The sequence below is a fragment of the Cryptotermes secundus genome, unplaced genomic scaffold, assembly GCF_002891405.2.
Source record: "Cryptotermes secundus unplaced genomic scaffold, Csec_1.0 scaffold55, whole genome shotgun sequence".
NCBI classification, from domain to species: Eukaryota; Metazoa; Arthropoda; class Insecta; order Blattodea; family Kalotermitidae; genus Cryptotermes; species Cryptotermes secundus.
Genome location: NW_019740654.1, coordinates 436,838 through 452,984, shown reverse-complemented (window position 1 = coordinate 452,984; position 16,147 = coordinate 436,838). Strand labels below are relative to the sequence as shown.

The following is a 16,147-nucleotide window of genomic DNA, read 5'->3' as shown; positions in this document are numbered from 1 at the left end:
GGAGAAAAATCTTGCTCCTGCCAGCAATCAAACCCTGGCTATCCAGCCCACAATCGTATCTATACTGACTCAGCTATCACGGCTCTTGTAATTAAATAAATAGAATAAAACATGCACTTCAATATTCCAGAAAACTGTTGTCATCTGCGATCTCAATCAGGAAATAAAACCATCATTTTCATACCTGTGAGCCCACTTGAACGGGACTTCTTAGCAAAAGGTGATCGGCTGCTACTGGCAGCAGCATTTTTTGCGTCCTTGACCCGTTTGTCCTTAGCTGTGACTCCTGCTGCCATAGAGAGCGGATCAACAAGCCCCACACCTATTTCCCACAGCTCCTTCCGTGAGTCCTTGTTGCCACTAAGGCTTGCCACATTATCGCTGACCTTGGTGTCTCCCAAGAAAGGAAGCAAATTTCCTGAGGCTAGAAAAGATAACAGCAAATAAATATAACGTACAACAGACTTCACACATGTACATGCTTGCATGTGTGTATACAGTACACAAAATTCCTGTCCATGCACAGCATAATTCAGCATAAGCACATAGAAAATAACAATAAAAGGTAACTACAGTGTCTCTTACGGGTAGTAATTCACAGTAAACCCAGCAATAACTTCTTCATACTAGTGAATAATTAGATATGTTACTTTCTATCAGTCAATAATCTGGTTTCCTGTGATAACTTCTATGTATTTGGAGGAGGGTACCAGAGAGGATATAGAATACAAAGTCCCCTTTATAGATTATTAACTGCTTTCTGGTAGGAGAAGACAGTAACCGCCACATTCACCGCCAGTAGAATCTTGAACTTCACAATGTGCCCTGTATTACGTAAAACTGGATTCATACACTCATACAACATGGAATCCTTAACAGAACATATATTAATCAGAGGAAGAGAACTCAGACACAGTAAACAAAATGTTGTTCAATTAAAAAAAAAAAAATTTAATTCACTTAGTGGGGGGTGGCGTCCAACTGGGTCCACTCAGCACAGCAGCCACTGATTGGCCTATTGTAGCCTGCCCCAGGTGATTATGATGATGGAGAATTTAGGGGAATGAAGACTGGCAGGGGAAACCGAAGTACTTGGAGAAAACCCGCCCCAGCACCACTTTATCCAGCACAAATGCCACCTGACTAGACCCGGGATCGAACCTGGGCCGCCAAGGTGGGAAGCCAGCGACTAACTGCTTGAGCTATGGTGCAGCCAAATTTTGTTTAAGTCAGGTCCCAATAACAGACCTAGGCACTTCCAGGAACTGAGAGCCAAGATGCCCTCCCCCCACCTCATCTTAGCCCCTTCCTAGTATGTAAGAAATACTATATGAAGTGGAAGTAACATTTTATGTCTTCCAATGTAAGTTTTCCCACATTTAACATTCAACTCCAATGACCACAGTCTATTTCAGTGTTAAATTTCCTCCACAAGATTTTTCTTCTTTAGTTTCCAACTGCTCTTCCACAAAGAAATTTAAAATACATCCTCACAAATTTCACATCATACCAGAACATATATGAATGATCACCTATGCAAGTTGAGTGTGATATCAGTGTGATATGTTATAAAACTCAAGGTGCTTTCATTTCGTATGGACATGTATATATAATTACTCAACAAGCGCCAAATAAAAAGTAAAGTAAAGGTATGCCTGTAACAGGCCATGGAGGCCCATAGGGTTGTGAGATGTTGAGGCTCCCACATTTTCTACACAATCGGCTCATGGATGGCGGCAAGGTTGTCAGCCCTACATGCCTGCCGCCCTTTACCCCCAAGAATATTCCTGGTACTCATTTCTGTTAGAGACTGAGTCGACACCCGGGCCATAGTGCAGTTGGAAGTAGTAGGTCATTTGAAAAAAATCCAGCGATCCTATTGGGACTTGAACCCACAACCTTCTGGCATGTAGCATAGTGCCTCAACCAACTACGCTACTCAACAAGCACCAAACAGTCCTTAATTAAGGTAGCATCTCTATAAGACATACTGTATTAAAATGCAGTTGATATAAAATCACTAGTTATATCTACCATAACATTTAACAATTTACTACTGACTGGTGACGTAGTATTGACAGCAAGGCTTCAGGTTCTGTCATTGGATATAACTGTGTCTTGGAGTACGGACTCAGAACTGTAAGTCACATATTTTAAAAGAATTACATAAAAACTCATACCAGATACCATAACTTTACCGCCATCTTTGAGCCGATTGTCTAGATAATGTGGGACCCTCAACGTCTCACAACCCTGTGGGCCTTCACGGCCTGTTACGGGGATACCTTTACTTCACTTACTTTACTTTACCAGATACCATAACAAACTTTATGTGTATGATAATGTGCCTGAAACTTATTAAGAACTGCTGTAGACCATGAAGAATAAGATATGACTAACCTGACACAAGTTTTAGTATGTCAGCACAAGTTGTGTGTGTACTTAAGTAGAGAAGCTGATGCTGGTGACCAACACCATAACGAGGCTGGTAGGGGGCATTACTTGTTACAGCCAGATTGTTCCTCTGGAGTGGAAAATTGGCCTTCACAAACACAAATAGCTTCTCATTCTCAAGAAGGAGCTGTAGCACAAGGCGACGTGTAAAGCCAGAAATGCCGTGAAGAAATGTTACATCTGAAATTATAAAATGATGAACAATATAGTAACAGCTGAGAGTTAAAACACATCAAACTCAATATGACTTTAAACTGGTATGGATAAACAAGACAAAATCAATACATACATTTACCAATGTTTAATATTAACAATTATATATTACACATTACACATACTATCCAGCACTAAAGAGCCAGTCACGGTAGCCGAGCGGTCTAAGGCATGCACTGTCTTCGCTCGCTCCGAAGCCGGGATCGTGGGTTCGAATCCCACTCAGGGCATGGATGTTTGTGTGCGTTTTTCTGTGTTCGTCTACAGGTAGAAGCCTTGCGACGAGCTGATCACTCGCCCAAGGAGTCCTACCATATGTGTAAGATCTAGTAAACCGAAGTGAACCGGAGAGTTTGATGGAGGTAGGCCTAGGCCCAAAATTGGGGCTGTAGCGCCACAGAAAAAAAATCCAGCACTAAAGAAGATATGCATAGTAGGAAAACCAGAATGAGGAATCATATGGAATAAGAGAAAAGACATAACGGACACATAAATGCTACTGATTTCACATTCATTTTAACACTGCAAATGGAAGAGAAATGTTTTTCTCCTAATGGAATTTTATGGAAACTAGTTTAAATTTGAACCAATATTCTTCTCTCAATGTTAAGCCCATACATAGATGAAATTTTTGGGGACCACCAGTGAGAGTTTCAACATAACAGATAAACTATTGATCAGATCTTTTGCAGTTGTCAGATACTGGAGAAAAAACGGTAGAACAATGAGAGAGTACATCAGTTATTCGTAGACTTCAAAAAAGCCTACTATTATATAAATCATAGTACATATTCTTAAACGTTTGTATAAAAATGTTCTAATTATTAAAGTTAAAATGTGTTTAAGTTAATAATACATTATTAATATTCTTAATATTTAAAATCCTGAACAGCTAAGGTTTGTGTCTCCATGCCTCTTCTGTCAAAACGGGAGACTGGGTTGTTATTTGCTGTTTTCCTCCTTTTTTTACGATTCTCTAAGGATCTGTGTGGTTGTCAAGTTGTTTCTTCTTTTGTTGTGCATTGAGGCCTCAATACACAATAATTATCTAGTGTGATGGACCAGAATGAATAAAGATGAACTTAATCCAGACTTACTCTGATGCACTGTCTTCTGCGGACTGATAACATCACAGAGAACTCTGGAGAGCAACTGTTGATTTGAAGGATGGCACCAACAGCATCGAGACAAGAACTTTACTGTAGCAGACTCCAGAGCAGAGAAGGATTCACTTGTGAGCTCACACCTAGCATCGGTGAAGAAATTCCAGTACTGATTAACACATCAGCTAACAAATATGTTGCAGCACATGACCATGGCCACCCTTGTAACGAGTGCTGATATCACTGAGCTATATTTTTAAACAACAGCTTGCCATTTTGTCCAATAGATAGCTGCAGAAAGCAGTGAAATGTTCTGACAGTATGAACAAAGTGATGAGCTATCCATCTTCCTATGAGTCTTAATATCCTAAGTAAAATTCCAGTAATGGTGGAATATATATAAAAGAGACTGCTGTACCTGCTATGTCCTTCAAGATCACTGTCAACAGAGCTGGATTTATTGCACAGTAGACTCAGAAGTGGAAGCCAGAAAACAGAACCTTCAGGGGAGCCTAACCAGTCTCTCATATGACCTTCAGCACAAACTTCAGCAAAGAAGTTGAGAATCATGGCTATTGTATCAACTCTCAGCATCGGCAAAGCACCTGGAATATAAACAAGTACTGATTTTGCTATCACGTTCACTATGTTAGGACTGCATGTCACATTCAAGACTTAACTGTGTACCTTAAATAAAAGCATTCTATTTTCTTACTTCAATCAGCACACAAACCATATACAATGAATACAACGTCACCTGAAATACTGCCTGATAGCATTAAGCCAAGAAGTGTAGCATTTTCTTTCTGCAGTAGTATAAATCAGTGATGACAAACTGGTTCGTGTGCTACCGAGACAAAAAGCACTTCTATTATAGTGCATTAACTAAACATTCTATATTCGAAAGTAATTTATATTCTCATCCTGCTATCTGTTAAAACAGATTATGCAACTTAATTTCCTGTACATGAAGAATGTTTTTTTGATGTAAGCTCAACAAATATATGCATATACTACTTTCAATATTCCAAAATGGAATCATAAAATGAAACTTTTTTTACAGAAGTCAATTCATTTCGATCATCCAATCTAGGACAAGGTAGCACACAGCAGGGGTTATGGCTCCCCACTACACAGTTTCATTCAGTATTTAACCATTTTTAAGTCTGGTATTCCAGTTATTCACCCAGAACTATTTAAGACTCTTAAACAATAAGTTACCAAAATCCAGGTTGCTATGTTGATTCATTTGAGCATAATCTCTTTTAATATAACAGATCACTGACCTTGTGAGCTTGTAAGCAGATGATTTCTTCCTTCCCTTCCACTTGCTTTATCTGCATCTGTCATTCGTGACTGGTTCATCTGCCTCTTTCCTGAAGACAAATTCTGGCTCTTGTCAGTGTACTTGTGGTTATTCTGTCCTAGGCATTGCTCCTGATTGCAAAATTCTGGTTAAAATAATAAAGAAAATTAATTACGTTGTCACATAAACTGTGCACTGTAACAGTTAACTTCCTGTATTATAACTAACCTCTCTATACAGCTGAATGGGAACGACTGGATAAAAAGCTGTACTGAATTTTTCAGTATTGATAAGAAGTCTAAAGGACTGAAGGGAATGTGCACTCCTTACATCAGCTGTACAGTGCGAGGAGAGGGGGAAGAACATGTCATCTTATAATATTTGAGGTTCACGTAGCGGTAACTATGAAGAATGCCACCTTCTGGGATGTGGCACCGTGTAGATATTGTGTATACTGACATTCTGGAGGAACATATCACCTCCATCTTCACCTGCAGCCACCTGCTCACACTGGTTCCTCGCTCACCGATTTTTATACCCTGAAGATGGAGGCAATATATTCCTCCGAAGCGTCAGTTAACACATTATCTACATGGCGCCACATCCTAGAAGATGGCATTCTTCAAACAGTCACCTAGGTCACTCATTTGTACCGTATAAGGCTACTGTACTTGGACCACACACGTTATCCCTGCTTTGCACACCCGACTGGTAATTACCAAGAAAAACAGACAATGAATTCTATGCATAGAGGAAATAAAGAAGTAACAGCAATACTGACCTAGGACACCACATGTCAACAGAGTTGGTAATCCTGAATCCAACAACTGGTAAATTGCTGGTGGAGACTGACAAGCCATTGCTATTGTCATCAGCTGACATTCGCTTAGCCTCATTTTATGAAGGTCCTGTATCATCAGATGATTATACCATTCTCCACTATCAGTACATTGTTCATTCTCTATAACCTGCTCTTTCGAGTCATCAGAGATAGAAGCATATAATTCATCTAATTCATGATCTTTCCTAGACATAAAACATACAGAACATATCAACATGAAAGTCAAAGTAATGGCATCCATAGTGTCAACAGGATTGTACATGAAACTGCATAAATTTGAAAATTAATTTATTTACCTATCATCAGAGATGGAAGCACTGTGATGTGTTGCCAAGTTGGGTACCAACACCCCCATACGTTGAAGCATTGCTGGAAAGAGAGCTGGCTTAATGTAACACATTGAACACAATAATGTGTCGATAGATTTCTTTAGTGCTGAGTGAGCTGGGAGAATTAACGTCCACTTGTAAAGAATGCTGGAATATAAAAAAAAAAAAAAACATTTTATGGGTACCATTCTTCACTGCAAGAAATATCATGTAATGTGGTATAGACACTTCACATGACAATTCACACAAATGAGACATCAGACTTATTTGAACCTCAATATTATATGAATGAGACAATTTTATTGTTTAGTAACTGATGCTATATATTTTACATAATGGAATATCCTTTTCTTTTAATTTGTAAATTGCACAACATACATGATTTGGAAAAAGAGACTGAAATGATGGTTTTTCTAACTTACGTAACTCTCAACAGTTTCTGAGTTATTGAGCAAGTGCCTAGCAACAATAGGGGTATAGTCAGACCAACACTCTCCTCTGATATGACTAGGGCCCGGATCTTTATGCGCTAAAAACAACTCACCTATTTACATGTATCATTCACTGCAGAAAGTAGCATCACAGTAGGCAACTAGAAGTCTTTCAGTGTTTTCTGGAGACAAACTGTGTCTATTGTCTGTCAAAATGAGTTTATAGGCTGAGAATGATACTTCTACATCAACTGACGTCATTGGACATTATTTATACACTGGTGCCGAAGGTTCAGAACATTTATCTGGCAAACATACCCTAATTACACTCTAGTACTGACTGACTGACTGAATCTTTTATAGTCCTTGGTTCAAATTCAACACCATTTCTAACTTGCATTTAATCTTGTCTCCAATTTCGGCTAGTACGANAAAACAACTCACCTATTTACATGTATCATTCACTGCAGAAAGTAGCATCACAGTAGGCAACTAGAAGTCTTTCAGTGTTTTCTGGAGACAAACTGTGTCTATTGTCTGTCAAAATGAGTTTATAGGCTGAGAATGATACTTCTACATCAACTGACGTCATTGGACATTATTTATACACTGGTGCCGAAGGTTCAGAACATTTATCTGGCAAACATACCCTAATTACACTCTAGTACTGACTGACTGACTGAATCTTTTATAGTCCTTGGTTCAAATTCAACACCATTTCTAACTTGCATTTAATCTTGTCTCCAATTTCGGCTAGTACGAAATTCAGTGAACAAGTTGCTTTCTGAAAGAGTTCAAGTGAGTCGTGAAGGAGCGCACCACAAGATTCTAAGCTCTCGATGGCTTTTGAAATTGTATATATATGTGCATGAATAAAATTCAAATCTTGATAAACAGTATCACTTCCAAACACCACTTTTACTTCACGGACACATGCATTCTCATCTTCAAGTTTTGTAACCACTTCTTTTACTTGATTGAAATTCTCCTGATAAAATGAAACTGCGGATATCCATGTCCCCCACCTAGTTAGGACAGGTTCAGGTGGCAGAGGAACCTGAGGTAGGCGATCTTTGTAGAACTGGACACGAGCTAGTGCTTCCAGAAACAGTTTCTTTTTTCCACTTGCAATTAAATCGTTAACACCTGGAAACTGTGCACATATTTTTCTGCAATATGGTGTAATCCTTGCGCTAAACAGGTTACGTGTATAATATTTGGATAAAATACTTGTAAGGCTTTAATTGTTTCTTGCATCCTGTTGTGTATTTAATCAATATTAGAGTCAATTTTACCGACCACACAACATATTTTTATTATTATTACACTACATGTTTCGACCTCAAGAGGTCAAAATATGTAGTGTAATACATATATGGTGTGTGGTCGGTAAAATTGACTCTAATATTACTTGTAAGGCCTTTGCTGCTTTCAACATATACAGGTAGGAAGCGCCATCTGTTGGTAACACAAGCACCTTACAACAATTATTCTCAATTTCAGATGGCCATAGTAGTCGCAGAGACTCATTTACAAAACTTGCTATTGTGCTATAGTTGGTTTTCTCTAGTACTTTACAAGCAAGAAGATGAGGTTTGCCGGGTTCATCTGGATGTAGCTTACCAATTACAAAATCTGCTATGCATTGGCCACACAAACCTGTTGTCTCATCCTCAGTTATCCTTAATTTCAAACATATATGCAGAAATATGTTCTTACGTTTAGAATATGCAATAACAACCAAAAACCCTCAAAATATGCATTTGAATATGTGCATATGCATTTTCAAATAATCCGGGCCCTAGATATGACACAGACTATATAAAAAACGATGCCTCCAACAATTCTTCTACTGTTGCGAGTATTCGTTGCCAAGGGAATGTGTCTACCAAGCCACTGCCTAGCAAGTATGTGGGAGAGATACATATACAAACACACAGATTGATGGTAGGGATTTATGCAGCACACTGCTGACATGGGCTCAGGTACCATGATATACTCATACATGCAACGTTTCAGAAAGATTGGTTCAGACATTCAAAAGTTGATGGGGGGGGACACTGATATACTGATGATCCCATAAGCCTACTTTTGTCTTTTTCAGAATAAGAAAAATAGGTTAAAAATGAATAAAAAAATCCCAAAGTCCAGGAAACATACCAACATGAATTCTTTCTCTCATTAAGAGAGGAACAATGAACATGATGCATGACATTATGGAGGCTATGCACACCAGTCAGCGCATCATGCCTTAGAGGACCAGCTACAAATGAACATGTTTTCAAAGCAAGTGTGTGAGCTTTAAGCAATCCAAATTCCTAAAGTGATTTAGATAACTTAAAAGCATTAGAAATTAATATCAGATGAGTTTGGAAAGATCAATGCATTAGAACAGCTTTACTAATTCTACTGTGTAATACATTATAACTGTGAACTTTATATATAAGTTATTGGGAATTAATCCAGTAGCTTAGATGACTTCAGCTAATTAAATAAATTGGACTTGAGGTCAATGGTGACTGTACTACTGTATGAAATGTACCTCATATGCAGGCAAGCAAACTATCCATCCCTTAAACTAGTTACTGCTACCCAAATTTCAGAACACATTACTACTATGAAATCTTTGCAACTGTAAACAGATAAGCAAAATAAAAGTTACATTTTATAAGCTGGCCTCTACCTGCTACCATATTACTGTACTTACTTAAACAAATCTGATGTAACCATCCCTGGAAGATCATAATTGACTCCAGATTCATGTCCTGTCCATAAGATGGCTGCTGCACTGTGTACATAGGCTGATGATGGGGACCAAATTTCACCACTCTCAGTATGTACACGCTGCTTGTTCTGTACATTAATGAAACACACATCCATTTTGATTATCAGCATGAATAACAGTGCAGTTTCAAATTTGGATATGGGCCTCATAAAACAAGAATATTCAAATGTAAAAAATGTATAATTGCTTAGCACTAAATGGTATACTGCAGAATAACTGTGAATGATAACTCATATGAGATATGAGAAAAGTCATACTGAATAAATGAAAAGTACTGTCTTCACATTCACTTCATTACTATAGAAAGCAGACCATTTCTTTTTTTTTCCCCCTTCCCCTTAATGAAATACCATGGAGATTAATCTAATCCAGACTTTTGCAGCAACATGTTGGGATGCAGCTGGAAAAAAGGCATGGATGTTTTACAGGGCACACTTCTCTCCTACATCATTACGATTTAGTACATATTTTATGTAGTGGTGCATATCAATAATTCTATGAAACAGCTTAATAAATTGGATATTTTGTCCTCGTATGTTAACGACAGCTGAGTCTTACTGTATCCATGATAGCACAGTAACTACATATCAAACTACATTCTTGGGATCTCTGAAGATCTCAATCATATTCAGCAGCCACGAAAATGTTACAATGGGGAAAACAGCAAACAATCTGGAGCATGGGGAACTGAGTGAAGAACACTGCATGCAATTCAGGAACAAACTGTACTGAAAAGAAACATCCATATAAACAATTATGAGAACATGATTCAAACATTATATCAATGTTCCAACACGTGCGAAAGCAAAATATACCTGCAGAGCTGCACTTCCAGTTTCATGCAGCCAGAAGAGCAAAGCATTTACTCTGTCCTTTGTGGCTTCATCCTGCACAGTACATAACTGGTACAAGAGTTCCACTACTGAATCTACGACAGCAGATGAGGAACTGCACTGACCGATGGGTAAAGAACCTATGGATTCAAACAGATTTAATTTGCCTCTTATTACATATATAAAACAAGATTATTGAAATATTACAAACACGAAACAGTCCTTTCTTCTCCAAATGATGTGTAGACCATAATGAGACTGCCAACAGAAAAATAATTCTATTTCAGTTTTTTCTCTGATAACCTCTGACAATAAAAATTGATTACAGCAACACATTTACACAAATACCACCCAGCTTCGAAAGCAAAGCAACTTCTAAAATTATAAGCTTAAAAATGAAAAAATAAGTTCATTCAAGAGAAAATTATGAATCTTCTGCATTTCCCATAGCTGCAAAACTTGCTACTCTGTTCTGCGAATATCACTGTCTTCAACTTAAAATTGGTACATCGGACAACTGAACTTCATATCCTCACATACTGATATTTTCTTATAATTGCTACATCAATGTAAATAGGTGTGATTTTTAATCATATATTCAGTATTCTTAAGAATATCAGTCACAAAGCAGACACACATCCATGTTAGATGGGTTCCTGTAGCCACGGCATGTCCTCAGGGGTGGCCCTCCAGCTTGGGGGTTGGGCGTGGGGCTAACAACTCCTCACCGTAAAAAATCATTATGTTACAAAAATGAACACAAAGCCTCGGACCTGGACTGATTCCTTCGATAAACGACCTAAGCTAATATTTCAGCCAGAAGGAAAGAGACCACAGGGAAGACCAAGGCGTAGGTGGGTGGACAATATTAGAATGGATCTTAGAGAGATAGGATGGGATGGTATGGATTGGATAGATCTGGCTCAGGATAGGGACCAGTGGAGGGCTCTTGTGAACATGGTGATGAACCTTCGGGTTCCATAAAATGCTGGGAAATTCTTGAGTAGCTGCAGAATTGGCAGCTCATCAAGAAGGGCTCAGCTCCATGAGTATTCATTTCAGTTATCCAGTACAGAGGGGGTGGGTTTCCCCATGCACCGCGACTAATAGTCTATTGTACGTCCCCCTTTAATTTCTACTGTCGCCATACCCTACCGATACTGGTGCCTGCTACCTCCCCTTTCTGCCAGCGAGGTCGGCCCTCTACTGGCAGTGGTACCCGATAACTCTCCCCTTTCTGCCAGTGAGGTCGGCCCTCTACTGGCATTAGTACCCGATAACTTCCCCATCTACCAGAGGCATTGGAAACTACTTGGGCGGGAAGCATTTTGCCTAATTTTGCTCAGATGTCTCCTAGAGACACAAGGATCTTTTACGTGCCATAAATCTAAGACACGGGACCCACGGCTTAAAGTCCCTCCCGGAGGACTTGTTCCCTGAATTTTTCTGCCCTTAAAAATTCCACAACCTCCGCCAGGTTTGAACCCGCGTACCTTGAGTCATGAGGTGGGAACATTACCCCTAGACTACGGAGGCCGCTAGTTCCATGAGTAAGTAAGTAAGTAAGCAGACACAACTGAACTTACAGGATTCTCGGAGAAATACCTACCTTGAAGAAAAGCAGCTGCTCCATTTCTGAGAAGGGTATTTATCTGTTTCAGTCCTAGTTCTCGGTTATGTAGGCCAAGCTTAAGCAGAACTCGCTCCAAGTTTGGAGTGAAGAGTGAAGGTGAAGGTGCAGGGATCAGCAGCAGACCACAGCAAGCCTCCAGCAGACCAGGAACACTTGCTGTTGATGTGACTACTGCAGCTGCTAACTCAGAATCCTGACTGGGTAGGCTAAGGCAGTGATGTAGCAACCTCAGCCAGCCCAAACTGCAAACAATCATGCAATTTAGCTTTCTTACATAACCAAGCTATAGTTAAACCACTCGATCATCTATATTACTATATTACTACATCATGTTGGATAAATTATACTTCCTACTGGTTTATTCTCTTGTTATTTTTTTTCCAAGTGAAACGAAATTATTCTCTACCATAAGAAACATGAATTGGACTTGAAAAACTGTACTTCACACATCCTTGCTGAGCATACTGTAGTGTGTAGACCTGTTACTGGGTAACAACCTCAAAACAAATAACGAAACATTCACTGCTAGGCAACAGATTCTTCATAAACAAGTATATGCAGCCATTACTGGGTAACACCTTCACAAACAAACATGTTCCCATGGAAATGATCACAGTACAACAACGAACAGTGTTTTCTACGCAGTCCAAGCCGAGATGTTAAAACCGAGAAAAGTTTAGAAGTCAGTTGTAAGGGAGTCTGTGAAGAGAAAACTTGGTCAGTGCAGTTAAGAGCCAGCAGGCAATAAAATGAGTGTGGAAGCTGAAGAATCTCCACTGTCAGAAGCCCTTACCAGCCAACGACTGGTGAAGACACGGCAGACTGAAAAGACCTAGCACGTGCTGTAATGATTTGTAAAATGTGGAGATCAGCAATGGTACTATAATTATGTGTAGTCAAGAGTTGTGTGTTAAAGTGGTCAACAAATCCAGTCTCCAATCCAAACCCATCTATAGTCACACCAATACACCTGACAATACTGTGAACTCAACTGAATGTAGAAAAAATTCTACAGCTAACCCTGTTATTTCCATTAATTTTCATATATACATTTATCAAGGGCAGTTAACTCATTCAAATGAGGTTTAGAACTTTTTGTTTCAATAGAAATAGAAAAGAATTGCACTGAATAACAATCTAAAATTGAATGGATATGACTCCCATACCTTGATTTTGTGAGCTGTTCTTCATCTGGGACATCCATATTGACAGTCCTGAAAACTGTTTCTCCAAAAGTTGTTGATCCAAGGAGTCGAATCTGTGATAATCCAATATTGGAGGAGTCTCGTGGTTTATACAGTCTCACAAGAACACTCGTAACTATCTCAGGCTGTGGCAGTCTTAAGCGAACAAAGGTGAGTCCACTTGTTGATAATGGTGGACACACTGGCACAAGACCTGAGCTGCTATCCCGAGACACTTCCATGGCTACAGCTGATGGACAAGCTAAAAAGAATTTAACACTGGGTATGTAATAAGTTACTGGAAGCCCTGCTTACAATATACAGAATATTTCTGAATTAAGTAGTGTCTTCTGAAAGATCCTGGATCTTACTCTGCCTATGTCTGGGGCTACAGTCATCTAAGGTCAATGACAATGGAAGCAAAAAGTAAAAAAGTAAAGCTATCCCTGTACCAGGCCGTGAAGGCCCATAGCGTTGTGAGACGTTGAGGGTCCCACATTTTCTAGAAAAATGGCTCAAAGATGGCGGTAAGGTTGTCAGCCTTACATGCTGGCCATGCTTTGCTCCCCAGGAAAATGATTTAATTAATTCCCGGTACTCATTTCTGTTAGAGGCTGAGTAAACCCCCTAGTGTGGCTGGAAGGATTAGGTCAACTGAAAAAATCCAATGAGCTCATCGGGACTTGAACCCGCGACCTTCCGGCTTGTAGCATAGCTCCTCAACATTACTAAATAATAAGCACAATTAAACACATTTGGGGTGCCAGATTTACAAGATGCCTAGAAATTCACCATCACATCCACTTTATGTGTATCTGTTCAAATGGTTTTCATTCATTCTAACACTACTCAAATCTTATATTCGTCAATGTATGTTAGTAAATTGTTACTCTACCTTCTCTTACATTAAAGATACTGTACTTTTGGTGAGCTGTACCACTAATGCTCCGCTATGCTATGCTATCCTATGGTATGATATGCCTGCTCTACTCTGCCAGATCAAAATTCATTATCCATAAAACTACCTTCCATCTCCCCCAAAAGATTTGCACGAAATCTTACATTTTGGTTTTCACTAGAAAACACAAACACTTAATTTTGCACTTCGAATCCCTCCCTCCTTTAAAATCGTCCAGAACCCTATCAGTATTTACCTCCAGAGCCATATGAATTCCACTAAAGAGATGCAAACACTTCACAAAACCTGCAGTGCTGAAAGAAAGCAATTAATGGCCACTGTAATATAAATGTAACTGAACTCAAAATAAGCCGTGGTCTTTACTGTGAACTTACTTGCCAATGAAGTGAGGTGCGGCTGCAATTGAACTTCCTTCAGCAACACAGCACATGGGAGTGTAAGAGTGAGATCTACCCATGTTTCATCTGGGTAGAAGTGATAGGACCATGCTGGTGTGCGTGCTCTTCGATGAGGGGGAGCAGACTGTATCAAAACATCTGCTGGCTGAGCTGTAGGATTGCTTGAACTTATGGTACCTAAATAGGAAACATTTCCGTCCCAAAATCTCTTTTCTAGAGGAAGCATTACATAATGTTACATATTACACCCATCTGCACATATATATGATCTCAATCATGGCTGACATAATCTAAGAAAAGCTGTCAATGTACTTAATGTACCACAGCATGAAGACAAATGGAAGATCAAGACAGCCCCACACATATTCTTAAATTTGACACTAGACACAAGGCAGTGTTTAGTATTTATTGGCTGCTTTACCCCTGAAGAAACAGCCCCTAGTATCCATTGAATGGGATACTATGATTCTACATATTACATAACGCGAAACTCCCGAGGTGGTGGTGGTGAGAGTACATGAGTAAGTTTTGTACAAATCTTCTCTTTCTGCTCAACAGCCTACACCCACTCTATTTCACTTACTGTAAAAGATTCTTTAAGTGTCTGTAAAAGCTAACTCTGTGTTAACTCTTATCTTCTAGTGTTTCAACATGGGTTACAACTCTTCTGACATAGGCCCACAGGAATATGACTTTTCTCTTGTAATGCTACAAAACTGATGCAAGATAGCTCAATCACTCAACTGACATACAGACTGCCTACTGGTCGGTCAATCAGGGAGCAACTGGAGTGAGGATGGAATTCTTCTCTTTAACACAATATCAGAATTTGCTTGCGGCCCATGGAGTTATGAGAAATTAACTGTTAATGGAACAAATCCAGGCAAAGTAAAATCAGAAAAATCTGTTAAAATTATTATGTTTTTGGACATTATCCATCGTCTTGTCTATTTTTTAAAAACCGTCTCCTTTCTTTTTGACAAGACGATGGATAATGTCCAAAAACATATTACTTGTAGCAATATACCATCATCAAAAACTTTTAGATCTTATTAAAATCTGTTAAGATGACAAAACAATATGGTTATAGAAAGTATCACAGATATAAAGAGATAACTGTTATGTTCCATTACAACAATCTCTTTACATATGTGACACCTTCTACAGTGCCCTATCTATGACAGGAGGCACTCAGTGCCAAAGAGCCTCATATTACCTGTTGATGTAACCAGAAAATAACCTATTCTATTAGAATCGGCTCAAAACTACTCGTGACAAAAATTGAGACAATATAGTCTGAAGGGGAAATGAACTTATGGGCTACTTACCTAAAGGTGCAAAGTTCAGGAGCCCCTCATAGGTCTCAATTGGACTCGGAAGTTTTTTGTTGTTGAGAGAACTGCTAGGGGGAGCATGACTAAAATGCTGCATCACTACAGATACCAAGCTTGGATGTGCGTTTATCAATGCCTGATTACTCTTCACTAGATTCTCACAGATCACCTACAGAGAAGAACGTTTTCATTTAGAACTTGTGCTAGTAAGAGGCACCAACATTCTCCTTCAAATAAATCCCATTACTTCAGAGTCACTTCCTCAAAACAGTGGCTGTACTTTTTTCTTTGGCAGAAAGGTTTTGGTGCAAAAATTTACTCTTCTTTTGAGAGCACATTTGGTTGGAAGAAACTAAAGACATCTTGCAGCACGATGAACACAAT

General features: G+C 39.1%; 1 protein-coding gene across 4 annotated transcripts in view; it reads right to left on the bottom strand.

Annotated features, from left to right (window-relative positions):
- Nucleotides 1-16,147, bottom strand: part of LOC111872355 (baculoviral IAP repeat-containing protein 6) — a 98,298-nt gene that overhangs the window by 17,209 nt on the left and 64,942 nt on the right. For all 4 annotated transcript variants that reach the window (XM_023866145.2, XM_033754640.1, XM_033754641.1 and 1 more), the window contains 13 exons: nt 15,758-15,932; nt 14,406-14,606; nt 13,095-13,374; nt 11,905-12,170; nt 10,278-10,435; nt 9,385-9,530; nt 6,214-6,393; nt 5,858-6,102; nt 5,057-5,221; nt 4,189-4,375; nt 3,765-3,913; nt 2,401-2,634; nt 185-424 (listed from right to left, as the gene is read on the bottom strand). In XM_023866145.2, coding sequence (XP_023721913.2) covers nt 185-424; nt 2,401-2,634; nt 3,765-3,913; nt 4,189-4,375; nt 5,057-5,221; nt 5,858-6,102; nt 6,214-6,393; nt 9,385-9,530; nt 10,278-10,435; nt 11,905-12,170; nt 13,095-13,374; nt 14,406-14,606; nt 15,758-15,932 — 2,626 coding nt within the window. The remainder of the gene's footprint in view (nt 1-184; nt 425-2,400; nt 2,635-3,764; nt 3,914-4,188; nt 4,376-5,056; nt 5,222-5,857; nt 6,103-6,213; nt 6,394-9,384; nt 9,531-10,277; nt 10,436-11,904; nt 12,171-13,094; nt 13,375-14,405; nt 14,607-15,757; nt 15,933-16,147) is intronic.